The 19,665-nt window shown below is 43.0% G+C and overlaps 1 protein-coding gene and 1 pseudogene across 1 annotated transcript; one reads left to right on the top strand and one right to left on the bottom strand.

Moving 5' to 3' along the window:
- Positions 1–7,418: 7,418 nt before the first annotated feature.
- On the bottom strand, positions 7,419–9,180 carry LOC148929225 (uncharacterized; annotated as a pseudogene).
- An 8,929-nt stretch (positions 9,181–18,109) lies between these two features.
- Positions 18,110–19,445, top strand: LOC148929224 (uncharacterized). The gene is made up of 2 exons (XM_089056757.1): positions 18,110–18,571; positions 18,906–19,445. The coding sequence occupies exons 1-2, from the start codon at positions 18,110–18,112 to the stop codon at positions 19,443–19,445; spliced, it is 1,002 nt and encodes a 333-aa protein (XP_088912883.1).
- Positions 19,446–19,665: the final 220 nt, after the last annotated feature.

Raw genomic sequence — 19,665 nt, 5'->3', positions numbered from 1 at the left:
CAAGCCACTTCTGATTCCCCGAAATTCTACTTCAGCACTCGATAGGGCAACAACTTTCTGCTTCTTGCTCCTCCAAGTGACCAGGTTACCCCCAACAAAGGTAAAATATCCTCCAATGGATTTTCTATCGATCGGATTGCTTGCCCAATCAACATCGGTGTATCCATCAATCTCCAAGTTTTCCTTTTTCTCTAGAAAAACCCCATAACTAACTGTACCCTTTAAATATCTTACAATCCTCATGGCAGCGTCCATGTGATCCTCTTGTGGTTGGTGCATGAATTGACTGATGACTCCAACTGCATATGTGATGTCGGGTCTAGTGTGAGAAAGATAGATAAGTTTTCCTACTAACCGTTGGTACTTTTTTCGATCTGTAGGCTTCGCTCCATCCATAATCTTCAATCCATGGTTGGGTACCATTGGAGTCTCTGCAGGCTTACAGTCTAGTAGGCCCGTTTCAGCGAGCAAGTCAAGTACATACTTCTTCTGCCTTAGGAATATTCCATGTTTTGATCTCAACACTTCAATGCCCAGAAAGTACTTCAATGCTCCTAAGTCCTTCATCTCGAACTCCTCGAAGAGGCTCTTTTTCAGGTTTTGAATTTCTTCGACATCATCTCCTGTTATGATCATGTCGTCAACATAAATGATCAAACATGTCACTTTGTCATTTCTTTTCTTCAGGAAGAGTGTGTGATCTGAGTGGCTCTGTTTAAAGCCATGCTTCACCATTGCTTGGCAAAATCTACCAAACCACACTCTGGGAGATTGTTTCAATTTATAAAGGGTCTTTCTCAACCTGCAAACTTGTCCATTTCCAAATTCTTCAGAACATCCTTGGGGAACTTCCATGTAAACTTCTTTGTTTTTCTCAAGCTCTCCATAGAGGAATGCATTTGTAACATCAAACTGGTATAGTGGCCACTCCTTACATGCTGCTACAGATAACAGAGTTCTCACAGTATTTAGCTTGGTCATAGGGGAGAATGTTTCTTCATAATCTACCCCATATACTTGAGTGTATCCCTTAGCGACCAACCTTGCCTTGTATCTCTCGATTGAACCATCTGCACGTCTTTTTATGGTGAAGATCCATCGACAGCCTACTGGCTTCTTTCCCGGTGGTAGAGTACATTTCTCCCATGTTCCATTTTTCATTAACGCATCAATCTCCTTCTTCATGGCTTCCCTTCAATGCTTATGTTTCATTGCTACCTCGAAAGACTGTGGAATTTCTTCTTCTTCTTCTTCTTCTTCTTCTTCTTCTTCATATAGGGCAGCCTCAAATGCCCTTGTCATTTCAGTGAGATGGCCCTGAGTAAAATTTTCCTCAAAGTACTTAGATTACCGTCCCTTCCAGTCTGGTTAGTATCTTCGAGGAGGAATGCCCCTTGTATTTCTGTGAGTCAATCTGTCGTGCCTTGTCTCTTGTTCTATAGGTGGCTCATATGTATTTGTATCAATTCTGGTTTCCCTGTCACTATTAGTGGTTTCAGGTAAGGTACCTGTTGTTTGAGCTGAAGATGTGATCAGATCATTAGTTGGAGGAAGAGTTTTATGAGAAAGAAGCTGAATATCTCATTCATTACTTAGAGTGTACAACAACCGTTAGATCTCAATTAATATTGAGATTGAATCTTAGCTGTAGGATCAACAGATGTTGACTAAAATAGACTTTTCTGTTTTTGTTTTAGTTAGCAGAATTGTTTTGTCTTCTCACTTGTATCTTCTTCCAAAAGGGATTGAATAATACTTCTTCTTTTCCCACAACAATCTCTCTCAATCTTCCACACAAATCACACACTGTTACTAACAATTGGCGCCGTCCGAGGGAAATTCGCCGACGCAGGGTTAATCGAGTTCGAATTGCGGAATCGAATCCACGATTAAAGATGGCTTCTCGTTTTGAAGTTGAGAAATTCACGGGCAAGAACGACTTCGGCCTTTGGAGGATGAAGATGCGAGCTATGTTGATTCAACAAGGGCTTTCATCGGCGTTGGAATCCGAGAGCGATGATGCGAAGGAGAAGGGGGTTCTTGACGAGAAAGCTCTTCAAAAGAAGACTGAAATGGAGGCAAAAGCTCACAGTGCTGTTGTGTTATGCTTGGGTGATAAGGTGCTCATAGAAGTATCGAAAGAAAAAACTGCGGCTAGCATCTTGAAGAAATTGGAGGATCTGTATATGACGAAATAGCTTGCAAATCGTCTACTTCATGAAGCAGCGGCTATATTCCTACAGATTCACGGAGGAGAAAGGAATATTGGAGCAGATGGAAGATTTCAACAAGGCGATCGATGACCTTGAAAACATCGACATCTCATTGGAAGATGAGGACAAAACGATTCTTCTATTGAATGCGCTCCCAAAGTCTTATGATTAGATGCGCGATGCGATTCTATATGGTCGTGACAAATCGATCACTCTTCCTGAAGTTCAGTCAACTATGAGGGCCAAGGAATTGCAGAAAGAAGGGATGAATGCAGGGGATTCCATGGCTGAGAGCTTGAGTGTAAAGAAATTCAAAAAGAAATTTGGGAAGAAGGATCAAGAAAATGGCAAGGGCTCGGCAAGTGACAAGAAAGAAACACGCTCGTGTCACTGGTGTAAGAAGTCGAGACACTTGAAGAAAGATTGCTTTGCGTGGAAACGAAAGCAAGCTAATGAAGGAGGTAAGGCTGTTAATTTGGGAGAATGTATAGAGGGTAATGAAATCCCTGAGGCTTTGAATGTGATGGAAGGTAGTGATTGGAGCCTCTGGATCATGGATTCAGGAGCTAGTTTTCACATGACTTCAACATTGAGTTGGTTTGAGGAGATCTATGAGATTGTTGGCTTTGTAATCCTAGGTAACAACCAAGTTTGCTGTGTAAAAGGGATAGGCACTGTAAGGATGAAGTTGGAAGATGAGAGTGTAAAATTACTTAATGAAGTAAGATATATCCCAGATGTTAAAAGAAATCTGATTTCATTGGGTGTGCTTGAGAAGAAAGGGTGCATGATTGTCACTGTTTGTCACACCCAATCCTATCTGACGTAACTACTTATAGTAACTAAATTCAAATTTTAAGATAAATAATCCACTCGTCATGTAAATAAAACACACATATTATATAAGTTCAAAAGCCAACTATTTATCAAGTACATATTTCAAACATTCTAAACTGTAGTGGAACCCTCTCACCACTCTATATACTATTGAAGGGCCTCTAGGTGGTCTCTGTATGTCGGTTTTCGTATGTAATTTGGAGTGTATCCAACTGATCAGGAAGAGATTCCCGACCCAGCTGAGTCGTTGGTACGACAACCGGGACCTGGCTTCAAACAATTTTCCTCAACCCACTTCTACTGATTAGTATAGTGGAGGTAAGGGTCGAATCCCACAAGGATGGACACGTTTGGATAACTGCGGTGACCTTCCTGGGTGTTTTTGGTTAGCACCACGCTTGGGTTGAGATTTTACATAGGCAAGAAATAAAGGAGGTACTCTACTGACTAGTGGGTGTGAAAATAACAGGCATGTGGTGGTGTTCGTGGAAATAGGGGACAAGGTGTCTCAGAGGCATATGAAAAGTAGACAGTTACTAAAAGAGGAAATTTAGACTACAAGGCATATCTGGTGGCTGGGTGGTTCTCTGACAGATCTGGACAGTACAACTGAAAAGTAGGGAACAAAAGCAAAAGTAACTTAAAAGTAAAGTGGTCCAAACTAAAGTTGATTTTGACGTTTTCTTCTTCACCAAGTATTAACAAAAAAAATCAGATGAACACAAACACCATAACTAGACTCAGATTTATAACCTCAAACTCAAGATCGATTGATTAAAATGCTTGAACTTAAAATAAACGGTGAAACTGCAGTTTTACTTCTACTGACTAACATGCAAGGCGGTGATTATAATGCAACACGAAGACTCAAGCACGAAGATTAGACTAAAACATAACTACAACTTCAGATCGACAACTCCAGGTAAGAAAACACTTAGAAATTAAAAGCAGCAACTAGATCCAACTTTCCTAAGCAGAATGAAGCAAACTCGAACCAAAGCGACATACGAAATAGAAACTTCATAATTTAAGCGTTGGAACTTCACAAAGTACTTCAAAAGGCAACAACGATGAGTGTTTGCAATAAAACCAACGACGAAAACAAGTAAAGATTAAACTAGAAAGCAAAATAACGATTGTTTGGCCACTTCGGGCGATGATATTGCTATACTACTACGGCAATTGGCTGGAACGGTGGATCGATGACTTCTCCGGCAGACTTTTGGACGTCAAGTGACCATAGCTGTGGCGAGGAACGAGAGGTTGGACAATGCTGAAGGACTGATCTTCTCGAGAGAATTCTACTAAGTGTGGTGGTTGGATTTTCTCGAACTCTAAGGAACCAACTCTAAAGGCAAACTCTTTTCTCTCTCTCCAAGTGGCTTCTTTTATAGGGAGGCTTGCCCTTGCTTTTAGGGTAGACTTCCTTCAAGTTTTGATTTTTTTGCCCTTGTTAATGATCATCCCAGCTATCATTCTTCTCCATCTCGCGCCTTTTCTCTGGCATGCATTCTGGTCAGTATTGCACCCTTCTAGCGCCCTTTTCACTTGCGTCACCTGAATCGTCTCCTACTGACTTGGATCCTTTAATCCTGCACACTTAAGCAACTGTTTTGCAGATAATACATGCATTTCACGACATACTGACCAGTAACCAAGGCTTAGAATACGACTTATCAAATTGCTCACACTTACCACATGCTTGTCCTCAAGCGTGAAGACAAACAAAAAGAAATAAGTCGAATTCGAGCCTGGTTACTCCCCCTGACCGACTCTACCTAACTAGACTCAAGACTCTGACGCAAAGGAAAAGAAAACAAACAACGACACAAACACATTAAACATATAGTTAACTTAAACACATAGAATAGACTATATTTTCAACCACCCTTTCCCTCGAGATCAGGTGCAATCCGGCCTTAGGCAGCCTTGAACTTCCGCCGCCCCCCTTTTCTTCCCCAGTCAGTATATCTGCTTGTCAGGATCACCCAATCCAAGGCCAAACACTGGGTTCACTCAGTCACTCATTCCTCACAGGGGATGTTAGGACTGTTTCCTCTCAATGCTAAACCACAGATGTTTCGGACTCAGATCTCACGTGCAGCTCCTAAAGGTCTTTAAGGCTTGTAACGGGGCTATTGGTTTGTAATGTTTGGGCAGTTGTCCCTAAGGCTCTAGGGTTCAAAAACTAACTACTTATGTGATGAGGGAGAACTGTGTGCATTCAGGCTTCTAGCTAAGGCTTCTTCTTCGGCTGGACAATTTCTGACATTGGCTTCCAACTGGTCAGTAGCTTCCTTGTGGCTTCGCCACCCTTATTCCTTCTTCCTCCTTTCTCTTTTTGTGGTCAAGTATGCGACCATTTTCTTCGGTTTTCTTCCTGTGGCTTTGCCACCCTTATACCTTCTTCTATTTTTTTGGATCTGGAATTTTTCAGATCGATTTTCTCCTTCTTTCTTTGTCTTTCTTTTCTTTAGCTGGTTTCTTTTGTATGTCCTCCTAGGCAGTTACCTCCTTGCCTTATGCCTTGCACACACACAGTTCTAATGGTTGATGGGTCATTTCTGGGTATAGATCAGGTTAGAAAATGGGGTTCTAAGGGTAGTTTTTTTTTTTTTTTTTTTTTTTTTTGGGGGGGGGGGTTTCCTACTGCCTTCAGGGTTTGCTACACGCGGTCACCTTACCCTAGACATCATGTGGTAGCCTCTTTTTTTTTTTTTTTCAGTGTTTAGTGGAAAGCAGTTCCACTTTGGGGCTTCTAACTCACCTTTTAAGAGGGCTTTCGTGTCTGACCTAAGGGATGGGTTTTTCCTTCATACTTGCATCATCTATACTGACTTGGGGTTACTGGAGGGGGTGGTTTCTGTTTTCCGGCATGCCTTATCTCCCTCAATTCCCCTTACCGTCAGTTCGAGGCAGTTGAGTTTTAAGCCCATTCATAAAAAAAAAACATAACACATAATTCCTAGACCTAAACAAACCCTAAAAAAAAACTAACATGCACTGACTCAAATAACATATATATACATGTCATACTGGCCATTTGCTCCCCCCTCTCACTTCACAAGTGTCTGCCCCAGATACGGGCTGTGAAGTGAAAATTGGGAATGGCTAGTATGACAGACACACATTTACAACAAACACATATTATATCTAAAAACTTCTCACACTTAGACTATGCAATAGGCTAAGTGGGAGAGTTTCAGATATATACCTAGATTTATAAAACAAAGCAGAATATTTTACAAACATGTTATATAAACATATAAACTCCTCACACTTAGACTACGCAGTAGGCTAAGTGTGAGTTAACATGCTTATGACAGAACACAAAAACATAATAAAAAAAACACAGGCACCGAAGTAGCAAACCCTTTACTTCTCACACTTAGACTATTAAATAGGCTAAGTGTTATGAATGGGGTTTGCTTACAATTAATACACATAATTCTACGCAGTAGGCTAAGTGTGAGTTAACATGCTTATGACAGAACACAAAAACATAATAAAAAAAACACAGGCACCGAAGTAGCAAACCCTTTACTTCTCACACTTAGACTATTAAATAGGCTAAGTGTTATGAATGGGGTTTGCTTACAATTAATACACATAATTCTACCTATTTAACAAAAGTAAGAAAACAGAACTAAAAAAAAAAACTTAAAATAAAAAAGAAAACTAACTGGTCAGTTTGGGGAGGGGGGGTCGATTAGACGTTCCTCCTGCTCCTCCTTGGCGCATGGGTCTGTGCAGGTGGGTCCTTTGGTTCTTCTTCAGTGGGTTCCGGTTGGTTGTCATCTTCCTCCTCTTGTTCATCACCTTCTTTTTCCTCAGGTCCGGTGGTTTCTTCTTCCTGTCCTCCATGTCCGCTTGTTCCAGCTCCAGTGCTTGCCTTTCCTCTTGCCAATTCCTTTAGGATGCTCTCCATTAGGGTTGTCAGCTTCGCCATCTCTGCCCGTGATTGTCTATTCTCCTCTGCCAGCGCAGTTACTGCCCTCTCTAGATTTTCTTGCCTCAGCCTTTGCGCTTGGTCGATCTGCCCAGCTTGCCCCTCCTGGCCTTATTGTGCCCTTCCCCTAGGGGCTTCTCCCATTGGGTAGAACTGGGGTACTCCTTCTCTGTAGTATACCAAGTTGGTGCGGACGAAGAAGGGTATATCGAACAGGCCAGGAGCGTCGACCATGTACATCGGAGATAGGTCTTCTGCCTCTGTTATGATGATGTTGTTGCGCACGAAAGCTCCTAGTATGTGGCAGAGGGACAAGTTTCTAGCTGGGTAGGTGGCTATCAGGTGGCATTGGTAGGCTGTCCAAAATCCCAAATGTAGTTTTCTTCCACGATTAGCGCACCATACCAAGTACAATTCGGTCATGGACGTTCTGGAAGCTGAATTACTCTGCCCCAGTAGGTTATAGCCTAAGTAGAGTTGCACCAATCTCAGCATGGAATTGTTGAAGTGGGTGGATCTAGATTTAGTGGAGGCGAACTGGCCAGCATCGGGGTGGGTTAGCTCCTCCCAGGCTTCCTGGGGCTCAAATTCTATGTGTCTCCTCGGTACCCCCCTCTCACGGCTTCTCCAGTCTGGTCCTATAGCCTCCTCCAGGCTACACATACCCAGTCGCACAGTCCACTCTATCAGACTCATGGACAGTTCTCATCCAAATATTCTGAAGGAAGTTGACACCTCGTATAGGTCCGTAGTGACTTGGAACCTAAACGTGGTGAAGAACTCCTTTGACAACCTCACAGATATCTCCGGGTCCCTAATCTCTAACAGCCATTCAAAACCCAATGCTTCCATACTGGCCAGGAAGGAATCACGAACAGATAACTCATCCAAAGAGGGTATGTGGAGTACCTTTCCGCATTTAACCTGCTTGCTGCTATCTTCCTTGTCGTCAAATGCGTCTTGAAGATTTTTGGTGTCGTAGTGCTTCATGTCCTCCATAAGCTCATCAGTGAGCTCTACCCTCCATCGTCGGTAAACGATCCTCTCTATCGGAGGGTGGACTAGTTCGTGGTGGTTGTCGGGGAGCTGCTGCTCATGGTATTCTTCCCCTTCTAGAGAGATATCACTCTCTGAATAAGACTCCTCGCTGGAAGTGTAGTCGCTGTCGCTTAATCTCCCTCTCTCTTCCGGTTCTCTGATCACTATGCTGGCATTGGCAGTGCACTGTTTCTTCACGGCTTGTTTCTTCTTAACAGGGGCTTTCCCCTTTCTCTTCCTTTCCTGGATGTACTTAGCTTCTTCGATTTCCATTGCCTCTGCTTCTTCGTCGGCTTTTGTTGAAACGTCCTCCTGGGTGGTAGGTTCGGTCACCGCACGGGTACTAGTATCACTTCTCGTCGCCTCCTCCCGACCTACTGACTTTGATGCGAGGTCCAGACCCTCAGCCACCTTGTCAGTATTCTCCTTCTGGTCAGTCGGTGTTGATGATACTGTCCCTGTTGCCATTTGGGTGTCCTCCTGGCTAGCTTTCGAAGGCTCCTCCCCAGGTTTTGTAGGTGTAGTCTTCTCGTCTTCGCTCGAAACATCCACCGCATCTGCTGCTGTGTTTGCTCCTGCCTTGTTGGACTTCCACTTTCCTAAGCATCTCTGTGACACTCTTTGGGGTTTCTGCCTCTCTGCCTTGGGGTCGTTTTTCAACACTAGCCTCCTCTTTACTGGCTTGGGTTTAGTTACCACTGAGGCTTCCTCTTGATGTGTGCCTGGCTCTTGCCTCTCCTCCTCAAGTTGTTCAGCTTTTTTCGGTTGTTCGTCTGTCCTCTCCTCCACTGATTGGTGGACTACGCCTTCCGACTCTTCTGCTTCCGTGGTTGTTTCCCCTCTCCCTACTGCCTGGGATGCGAGGTCCAGTACCTAAGCCACCCCTTCAGGGTTTACCACGATCCTATCTCCCTTGCCCAAAACCGCTTGGAATTCATCATCCGTCATTAACCCTTGCTTTCTGGCCATTTCATTCAGATACGCTGCCAGTGCGTCTAAAGGAACCATTGCCGGGATTTGTGTCGTCGGCGTTGGCTGTGATCGTTGTGGACTTGGCGGCTGCGATTCGGCTGTCGTTCGGACTTCTGACGGGACTTCGCCGGTGGTAGATGCTGGGTTGTTGGTTGCCTTTCTCTTTGCCATGGTTGTATCGGTGGTGGTTCTTTTTTTCCGGTAGTGATCCACGGTGGTTTTCGTAGTGGGTGGTAGTTTTCGGAGTGGGATGGCGGTTGTGGGTGAGAGAATGCAGGTAAGGGTTTGTAAAGTGAAGAGGAGTAGGCGGTGGGGTGTTTTATAGAGGGGTGGGTAGTTGAGGGTTTTGACCGGTGGTAGGCGGTTGCCAGGTTGCGACGCTTCGTGTGGAAGGCGGTTGGGAGTTCTCGCAGCTGATTGGACGTCTCCTGTCACGTCCCTGCTCCACGCGCCCTCCCAGTCTCTGCACTCGCCTGCAAAGCTTCAACACGCACCAAAATTCAAATTTTACTCATCTCCCCCTTCTCAATTAGCTAGAAATAGAAATAAAGCAAATAAATGGCTCTTTAATATAATTCAGAGTTTCACCCAAGTGGTATCCTCGTGGTCAGTATGAACTCCAAATTAATATTTAAGATCCGAAAAATATTTTTGGGGCTTTTCTTTCTTAACTTAAGTTAAATTAGTAATTATTCACAATATTTACATCATTACTAAGGGTATTTAAAGTTTTACCTGGTCAATAAGCACAAATCATATTACGTTGACCAGGTGGAACTCTAAACCCCTTTTCTACTGGTCATTTAGACGCTATTAACGTGTAGTGGAATTTCTTCCACTACACACATCTCTTCATTTTCCCTATATATTTTTAATCTGTGTCCATTAACGACAAAAGGTTCAGAGTTAGGGATACTCCCTGAAATCTCGACCGCTCCATTAGCACGTAGTGCAGTGATAATGTAAGGTCCTGCCCATTTTGACTTGAGTTTCCCATGCATTAGCTTCAATCTTGACTGGAAGAGTAGTACTTTCTGACCAACTTGGAGATCCTTGGTTCTCAGATTTTTTTCGTGCCACATTTTTGTTTTCTCCTTGTACCACATGGCTGAGTCGAATGACTCCAATCTGAGTTCTTCCTGCTCTTGTAGTTGTAGCTTCCTTTCCTCTTCACAGTTCTTAGCATCCACGTTAACCTGCTGAACTGCCCAGTATGCTCGGTGTTCAATTCCTACTGGCAAGTGACACATCTTCCCAAAGACGATGCGATAGGGGGACATCCCGACAGGAGTTTTGTAGGCGGTGCGATATGCCCACAGGGCATCTTCCAACCTTGTGCTCCAATCTTTTCTGGAAGGGTTGACTGTCTTCTCTAAAATGCTCTTTATTTCCCTGTTTGAGATCTCTGCTTGCCCGTTGGCTTGAGGGTGGTAAGGACTGGATAGGCGGTGATGAACTCCGTATTTCTTCATCAATGCTTCGACCGTTTGGTTGCAGAAGTGAGTCCCTTGATCGGAGATGATTGCCCTTGGTATCCCAAATCGGCTGAATATATGACTCTTGAGGAACTTGGTGACTTCCTTAGATTCACAAGTGCTTGTGGCCTTGGCTTCTATCCACTTTGATACATAGTCAACTGCCACCAGGATGTTGGAGTTCCCATAAGATGAGGGAAAATGACCCATGAAGTCCATACCCCAGATGTCGAACACCTCACAAACAATTACTGGAACTTGCGGCATTTCATCCCTCGCCGAGATCCCACCGGTCAGTTGGCAACGGTCACAGCCTTTGCAGAACTCGTATGCATCTCTATTCAGGGTTGGCCAGTAGAATCCGCTATCTAGCACCTTTCTGGCAGTCTTCCTTGGCCGGAAATGTCCTCCACATGCCAAGGAGTGGCAGTGCGTTAGTACATCCCGTTGCTCCCAGTCAGGAACACATCTCCTAATGACCTGGTCGGTTCCTGCCTTCTACAAGTACGGGTCGTCCCAGAAATAATACTTTGCTTCGCTCTTGATCTTCATCCTCTGAGCCTTTGTCATGTTTGGCACCATTGGTAGCTCTCCCGTCACTAGGTAGTTGGCCAAGTCCGCATACCAGGGTTCATGTCCTACTTTCTCCTTGCCCTTGGTTGTTACGTCCTGCCCAGTAAGTCTCATCACTTCTTCCCAATCGATATTCCTTGCGGAGAAAATTACTTCACACAAATGTTCTTCCGGGAATCGATCTCTCACATCCTCACTGTTCCCTTCTTGTATTATTCTGCTCAAGTGGTCCGCTACTTTGTTTTCAACCCCCTTTTTGTCTTCTACCTCCCAATCGAATTCTTGTAAAAGCAGCACCCATCTGATCAGTCGTGGTTTTGACTCCTTCTTCGCAATGAGATACTTAATTGCCGCATGATCAGTATAGACGATGACTCTGGATCCCAGTAGGTACTGCCTGAACTTTTCGAATGAATAGACAACCGCCAACATCTCCTTTTCGGTTGTGTCATAATTCCGTTGGGCCTGATTCAAGGTCTTAGATGCATAGAATATCACGTACCTTTTCCCATCGATCTTCTGACCCAGTACGGCCCCCACTGCATACTCACTAGCATCGCACATCACCTCGAAGGGGTGATCCCAGTTAGGAGCCTGAATAATCGGTGCAGAAATCAATTTTTCCTTAAGGAGGTTGAAAGCAGCCTTGCAATGCTCGTCAAAAACGAACTCCACCTCGTTCTGGAGAAGTCTGGTAAGGGGTTGGGCAATTTTGGCGAAATCCTTGACAAATCTTCGATAAAATCCAGCATGGCCAAGAAAACCCCTTATTCCTTTCTGATCAGTAGGGAATGGTAGTTTGGATATGACATCCACCTTAGCTTGATCCACCTGGATTCCCTTTTCTTACACCACGTGTCCTAACACAATTCCTTCTGTAACCATAAAGTGGCATTTCTCAAAATTTAAAACCAGACTCTTTGCTTGGCACCTTTCTAGTACCACATCCAAATGTTGCAAGCACGAGTCGAAAGAGTCTCCATAGACAGTGAAATCATCCATAAAGATCTCTATACAATCTTCAATCAAATCCGAGAATATGCTCATCATGCACCGTTGGAAAGTACCGGGGGCGTTGCATAGGCCAAATGGCATACGCCTATACGCATAGGTTCCAAACGGGCAGGTGAACGTGGTCTTATCCTGGTCCTCCGGGTCCACGTAGATTTGAAAGTAACCACTGTAGCCATCCAAAAAGCAGAAGTACTTCCTCCCAGCCAGTCGCTCCAGCAATTGATCGATGAATGGCAGGGGGAAATGGTCCTTCCTGGTTGCAGTGTTCAGCTTTCGGTAATCTATACACATTCGCCACCCAGTAACTAGTCTGGTGGGAACTAGCTCATTCCTCTCATTCTTAACCACCTGGATCCCTGATTTCTTGGGGACCATATGGATTGGGCTGACCCATTCACTATCTGGTACCGAGTATATAATGCCCAGTGAGAGTAACTTCAAGATTTCCTTCAGTATTTCTTCCCGCATGTTTGGGTTCACCTTTCTTTGAGAATCTCTATGTGCCTTGGCTCCATCCTCCAGCCTAATGTGGTGCATGCAGACGTCCGGGCTTATACCTACCAGGTCCGTAAGGCTCTATCCAATAGCCTTCTTGTTTTTGCTCAGCGCAGTTAGTAGTCTTGCCTCTTGCTCTTCAGTTAGCCCGCTATTGATGATTACAGGGAACGAGTCTTCCTCCCCGAGGCAGGCATACTTAAGGTTCGCTGGCAACTTATTCAACTCCACTTGCAGGGGTAGTGTGTCTATAGGTAGATGGTTCTTCTTTGAATCCTCCTCTTGCTCTTGTTCAGCATCTGATTTTTCCTCCGTACTGGCCGGCAGCACGGCCCCTACGGATCCTGCTAGTTCTGACTTCTGACAAAATTCCGCAATTGCTTCTTCGATCTCCTCGTCAGTCAACCCTCGGCTACTGATCAGATCACACCATGCAGCTGCTTCCACATCAGCCTGGGCATACACATCCAAGGCTTGGAGTTTTTCCTGCAATAATTCGGTCTCAAGAAATTCTTGGACTAAGGGGTCAATTACATCAACATAACATAGATTTTCAGAATCTATTGGTTTTTTCATGGCTTCATTGATGTCAAAGACAAATTTCTCACCATTAAAGTCAATGCAGATTGTCCCCTCAGCCATATCCACAATTGTCTTAGCCGTTCTTAAAAATGGTCTTCCTAACAATATCCCGCTGGACTCCCTAGCTTCTGGTTTGCTCATTTTAATGACATAAAAATCAGCGGGATAAGTAAAGTTTTGTATCCTGACCAACACATTTTCTAACACACCCTCAGGATTTATACATGACCTATCAGCCAGTTGGATCAACACCCTAGTATTTGTGACAATTTTACCCCCTTTAACTGATTATAAATGGATAACGGCATGACATTGATAGATGCTCCTAAATCACACATTGCATGCTCAATTTTCACATCTCCAATTGTTATGGGTAAAGTAAACATACCTGGGTCGGCTCTCTTGGGTGGTAGTTTCTCCTGTACAATGGCTGACGCTATTCCTTCCACCATGATTTTTCCATCCTCCTGGGCCTTTCCGGCTATAAACTCCTTTATAAACTTCCCCAGAGGGGGCAGTCTCACGGCTTGGAGGAATGGTATGGTGACATCCAGCTTTCCAAAGATCGACATGAAATCCACAGGGTTTTCCTTCTTCCTTTTCGTCACAAACCGGTATGGAAACGGTTTTTCTCCCTTAGCCTCTCCAGTTGGTCCGTGTGGACTTTCCCTTGGTTCCTCATGGGTTTGAGGTTCTGATGTGGGCATTGCACCTTCCGGTTGCTCATTTCCAGGTTGTGTTTCTCCCTCCTTTCCTTCCGCAGTAGGCTTCTCGTTTAGAAAAACGGATCCTCCATCTGAGGCAGAGGCCTCTTGAGTTCTTCCACTGAGATGGTGTCGCTCAGCACCCTTTCCTTACTAGATTCCCCAATAGGGTTCTTGAGTTGAGGTCCATTATAGGCTGTTCCGGACCGCAGTGTAATCTTACTCACATTTGCCTTTTCAGGTACATGGACTGTAGATGGGAGTTTCCCTGAGTTCCCTTTCATTTCGCCCACCGAGTTAGCGAGCTGGGCCAACTGCCTGTTCATCATATCCATATTTGCCTTATGCTCCTTCTGGGCACTTTGCATTCCTTGCATTGTTTCATTATTGGACTGCAAGTCGTTTTTAATGCTTTGCTGCGAGGCAAGCATCTCTCCCATCATGTCCTCCATAGACCTCCTCGACCTGTTTGGGTGATGGAATTGGTTCGAGCCCTGGTGCTGGTTATACTGGGGTGGTGGGTTTGACTGGTAGCCCGAGAAACTTTGTTGGTTTTGGTTCTGTGGGTACTGGTTATACTGGGCAGGAGGGTTGTACTGGTCGTGGTTGTGCTGGTACTGATTTTGGTTTTGGTTGTGGGTGTTATGTTGAGGCCCTGGGTTAAATTGGTTCTGGTTTTGGTTCTGGTTGTTTCGCTGATGGGGTGGCACATAGGCAGGGTTCGGATTCTGGTTTTGAGGGTTTTGGTTCTGAGGATGCTGATTTCTTCCTACCCAGTTAGACTGGTAGTCAGGGTTTGTCGGGCCACGGTTGGAATTTTGGTTCGGGTGGGGGTTGGGTTGATTTGGAGCCTGATTTTGGTTCTGATTCTGATTTCCATCTCCCCATCGAAAATTTTGGTGGTCCCTCCACGGTGCATCCCTCTGCCTTCCCGGAATCCAATTGCGTTGGAATTGTAGTATCCTGCGGCATTTGCTTGCTCCACATCCAGCGAGTTGTCCGGCTGATCATATGGTAGTTCTGGGGCCTCTTTGCCTCCAGTCGGAGAAGGTGGTAGAGTGTTCTGCTTGATTGCAGTCAGCAACTCCTTCTTTAATTCCTCCATCTTCAAATCCATCTGTTCCTCCTGGTCAGTAGCTGAAGCACTTGCTACCCTTTCTCTGCTGTACCCATCTCTTGCGTTGTCGTACGTCTTCTTCGCATTTAACAGCTTGCGTAACACCTTTTTGGCTTCACTGACTCTCAACTGGGTGAAATCGCCTCCGGATGATGAATTCGCCAGATCCTTGGTTTCCTTGTTCATCCCCTCATAGAAAGTGTGGTGCACCTCTATCTCCTTCATGCGATGGTTGGGGCATGACTCCAGAAGACTCATGTACTTCTTCCAGTACTCGCTTAGGGTTTCATCATATTCTTGCCTTATGCACGATATTTTCCTCTTCAATGCACTTGTCTTTGAAGACGGAAAAAACTCGGCTAGGAAAACTGACTTGAAATCGGCCCATGTATTGATAGAGTCGGCTGGCAGGCGCATGAACCAAGTGTTGGCCTCTCCCTTTAGGACAAAAGGTAGGGCCTTCAGTCTGTAAAAGTAAAGTGGTCCAAACTAAAGTTGATTTTGACGTTTTCTTCTTCACCAAGTATTAACAAAAAAAATCAGATGAACACAAACACCATAACTAGACTCAGATTTATAACCTCAAACTCAAGATCGATTGATTAAAATGCTTGAACTTAAAATAAACGGTGAAACTGCAGTTTTACTTCTACTGACTAACATGCAAGGCGGTGATTATAATGCAACACGAAGACTCAAGCACGAAGATTAGACTAAAACATAACTACAACTTCAGATCGACAACTCCAGGTAAGAAAACACTTAGAAATTAAAAGCAGCAACTAGATCCAACTTTCCTAAGCAGAATGAAGCAAACTCGAACCAAACCGACATACGAAATAGAAACTTCATAATTTAAGCGTTGGAACTTCACAAAGTACTTCAAAAGGCAACAACGATGAGTGTTTGCAATAAAACCAACGACGAAAACAAGTAAAGATTAAACTAGAAAGCAAAATAACGATTGTTTGGCCACTTCGGGCGATGATATTGCTATACTACTACGGCAATTGGCTGGAACGGTGGATCGATGACTTCTCCGGCAGACTTTTGGACGTCAAGTGACCATAGCTGTGGCGAGGAACGAGAGGTTGGACAATGCTGAAGGACTGATCTTCTCGAGAGAATTCTACTAAGTGTGGTGGTTGGATTTTCTCGAACTCTAAGGAACCAACTCTAAAGGCGAACTCTTTTCTCTCTCTCCAAGTGGCTTCTTTTATAGGGAGGCTTGCCCTTGCTTTTAGGGTAGACTTCCTTCAAGTTTTGATTTTTTTGCCCTTGTTAATGATCATCCCAGCTATCCTTCTTCTCCATCTCGAGCCTTTTCTCTGGCATGCATCCTGGTCAGTATTGCACCCTTCTAGCGCCCTTTTCACTTGCGTCACTTGAATCATCTCCTACTGACTTGGATCCTTTAATCCTGCACACTTAAGCAACTGTTTTGCAGATAATACATGCATTTCACGACATACTGACCAGTAACCAAGGCTTAGAATACGACTTATCAACTATACACTTATTTACATGCAAAAATGATGAGGAGGAGAAGGTTGCCAAAACGCGTCAGCCGCCGACCCTGATAACATGTGGAGTTTGTATAACTCACATTAACCGAAACATTACTGATATCTTATTCCTGAAAAATATTAGTGGTTTATATGAGCCATAACTCAGTGCATATAAATTTTCACCTTTAATTTCACATTCCAAATATCAAACACATTCTTTCACCAACATATATCACCAAAAGTAATAAATATCATAAACAATTTAATATTCATATGCATATGCCTCTCCGTCTTTTTCATTATTCTGTGACAGATCAAGCCTGATATCTGCCCGAGATTTCCATTGTACACGACCCGTAGGTCCCTTATATTTATTTGACCTTTCCACGAAGGTTCCTCTTTGATTTGACCTTTCCACGAAGGCCCCTCTTTGCATATTTTGACCTTTTCACGAAGGCCCCTCTTTGATTTGACCTTTCCACGAAGGTCCCTCTTTGCTCTTTGTATTGACCCATATGTCTATTATCATTGTATATGACCCATAGGTCTATTTTCATTTCCATTGATATCAGATCCAGGACAAGATTGTCACATATCATCTTTAATTCTATGATTCAAATAATTCCAATACCATGTACAAACATATCAATTGCATCAATTACATATTTCTATCATATAATTCATCAATTAACTCCAATACTATAGATAAATATATCTATTGCACAAATCACATATCCACATCATATTACACCATCAAAATCAAATAACATATAACTATTTTAGGCTTACATCATATAATTCAAATATTTACTCCAATTTAACATATAACAATCATCCACATATAACATATAAAATTAAAAATGTGATTTTTACACATCTGACTATGACAAATAACTAAGCTCCTGATTCTGATTTCCAATCCACGGCTCTCCATCCCTTGACTAATTTTCCTTTTCCTCTACTTTTTTTTTTAATATTGTTATTCCTTTCTTTCTCTACTCATTCTTTATTTGGATTATTTTTTTCTTCTTACCACTAACCCTTGATAGACGTGTATATATATATATTCATAGGATCGGTGGAAATTTTAAAATTAAACCGACATCAGACTAATCAAAAATATTGATATGTGTATACACGACACGTATTTCTTAGCATTACACTTGTGATGTTTTTATCAGTTCTATATACACACAAGTGGCCTACACATATTCATATATAATATTTAAAAGTTATGTATTAGAATAAAACAACGTATATACATATCAACTTTCTTTTATTACGGAACTACACTTAATTTCCATGCATTAGATACAAGTTTGCACATATATATAATGTCACAGTCACACACACACACACACGTAATTAACATGCACATTTAACTTTACTATACTGAGGCAAAAATATATGTTTCACACATAATATATAATTATATTTATTTTAAAAATATTCTAGATTCAAAATTCTCTATAAATATATTCAACTATCATCTTATCAACTGACACATCCTCTATGACACACTTAATATTTCTATAGTACAAAGGACAATATAATGTGCAATGACAGTAAAATATGCTAATATGCAAAAAAATGTATGTTTCGGGTTAGGGATGTCACACTGTTGGAGGTAAGATGGTTGTTAGCAGAGGAGGGAAAACTCTGTTGCAGGCAGAAAGAAAGGGCAGTCTCTATTACTTGAAGGCTTCTATTGAAAAGGGCCAAGATGAACGCCATTCTGTGACTGAAGATGATTTCAAATTGTGGCATACAAGACTTGGCCACCCAGCTGCAGAAAGCATCCAAGAATTGGCAAAGTTGGGAGTGATCAAAGGGGTTGAGACCAGAGATCAGGCTCCAAGTGAAGAATGTGTATTGGGGAAATCCAATAAGCTGCCCTACCCTAAAGGTAAACATACTTCATCTAAACCGTTAGACTATGCACATAGTGATTTATGGGGGTCGGCTCAAGAGAAATCAGTAGGGGGTGGAAGATACTACATGACTGTTATTGATGATTTCTCTAGGAAAATATGGTTGTACATTTTAAAAGATAAATTACAGGCTTTCTCTAAATTCAAGGAATGGTGTTCTGAGGTTGAAAGGGAAAAAGGATGTGTGCTTGGATGTTTAAGAACCGATAATGGTCTTGAATTTCTGTCTAAGGAATTTGATGAGTTTTGTAAAACTAAAGGGATTAAAAGGCATCGAACTATCCCATTGAATCCCCAACAAAATGGGTGGCTGAGAGGGCAAATAGGACCATCATGGAGAGAGTGAGGTGTATGCTCTTGACTGCTGGAATGGAAAAAAGGTTTTGGGCAGAGGCAACAACTACTGCATCAAAGCTTATTAATAAATGCCCATCTTCTAGCATTGATGGAAAAATCCCAGATTTCTTATGGTATGAGAATCATACTGATTATTCCAGATTGAGAAATTTTGGTTGCAAGGCTTTTGCTCATGTCAAACATGGTTGGAGGCTAGAGCTTTGAGGTGTGTGATGTTGGGCTATCAATCTGGTGTTAAGGGGTATAGATTGTGGTGCATTGAACCTGGGAATGAGAAGGTGTTAATAAATAGAGATGTGGTCTTCTGGGAGAAAAATCTTCCTTTTAGATCAACAACTATTGTTCCTAACAAAGAGAGCAATGCCTATGAGATTGAGGTGGAGGTTCAAGAGTCTGAATCAGAAACTCAGGAAACAATAGCTGATATACCAGTTAGCTCACCTAACCATCAGCCTGATGCACCAGAGGATCTTAGTGATTACATGTTGGCCAGAGATAGAGTCAGGAGGGTCTCCAAACCACCAGCTAAGTTTTCAGATTGTGAGATGCTCTATTTTGCTCTATTTGTGGCTGAAGAAGTGGATTTTGCAGAACCCTCATCATACAAAGAGGCTATGCAATCTAAAGAGAAAGACAAATGGATGAAGGCTGAAGCTCAACCTTTTCCTGTATTTTGCTAAGTACTGTGTGCACAGAAAGGAATAACAAGTCTCCTAGGTCCAGGGAATCCACTAGATCACAAGGTCTAGGAACTCACGGATCGTCGGAAGATCTCGGTCGTCGGACACACAGGATATTGCTTCAAAAACCCTCAACCACTTATACTAAAAATTAGCACAGGGAAGTAGGAATCGATCCCACAGAGATGAATGCGTAATTAAACATGCTCAAGGATTTGAG

Source organism: Salvia hispanica, chromosome 4, assembly GCF_029641045.1.
Source record: "Salvia hispanica isolate PSC_SH4W2 chromosome 4, Shi_PSC_v1, whole genome shotgun sequence".
NCBI classification, from domain to species: domain Eukaryota; kingdom Viridiplantae; phylum Streptophyta; class Magnoliopsida; order Lamiales; family Lamiaceae; genus Salvia; species Salvia hispanica.
This window is presented reverse-complemented; position numbering and strand designations above follow the sequence as displayed.

Bases quoted from the DNA above. Each gene is read 5' to 3' on its own strand.
- LOC148929224 (XM_089056757.1), top strand. From the start codon at position 18,110: ATGGTTGTTAGCAGAGGAGGGAAAACTCTGTTGCAGGCAGAAAGAAAG. The intron at 18,572-18,905 runs GTTGAAAGGGAA...TGATTATTCCAG, and splicing joins TCAAGGAATGGTGTTCTGAG to ATTGAGAAATTTTGGTTGCA.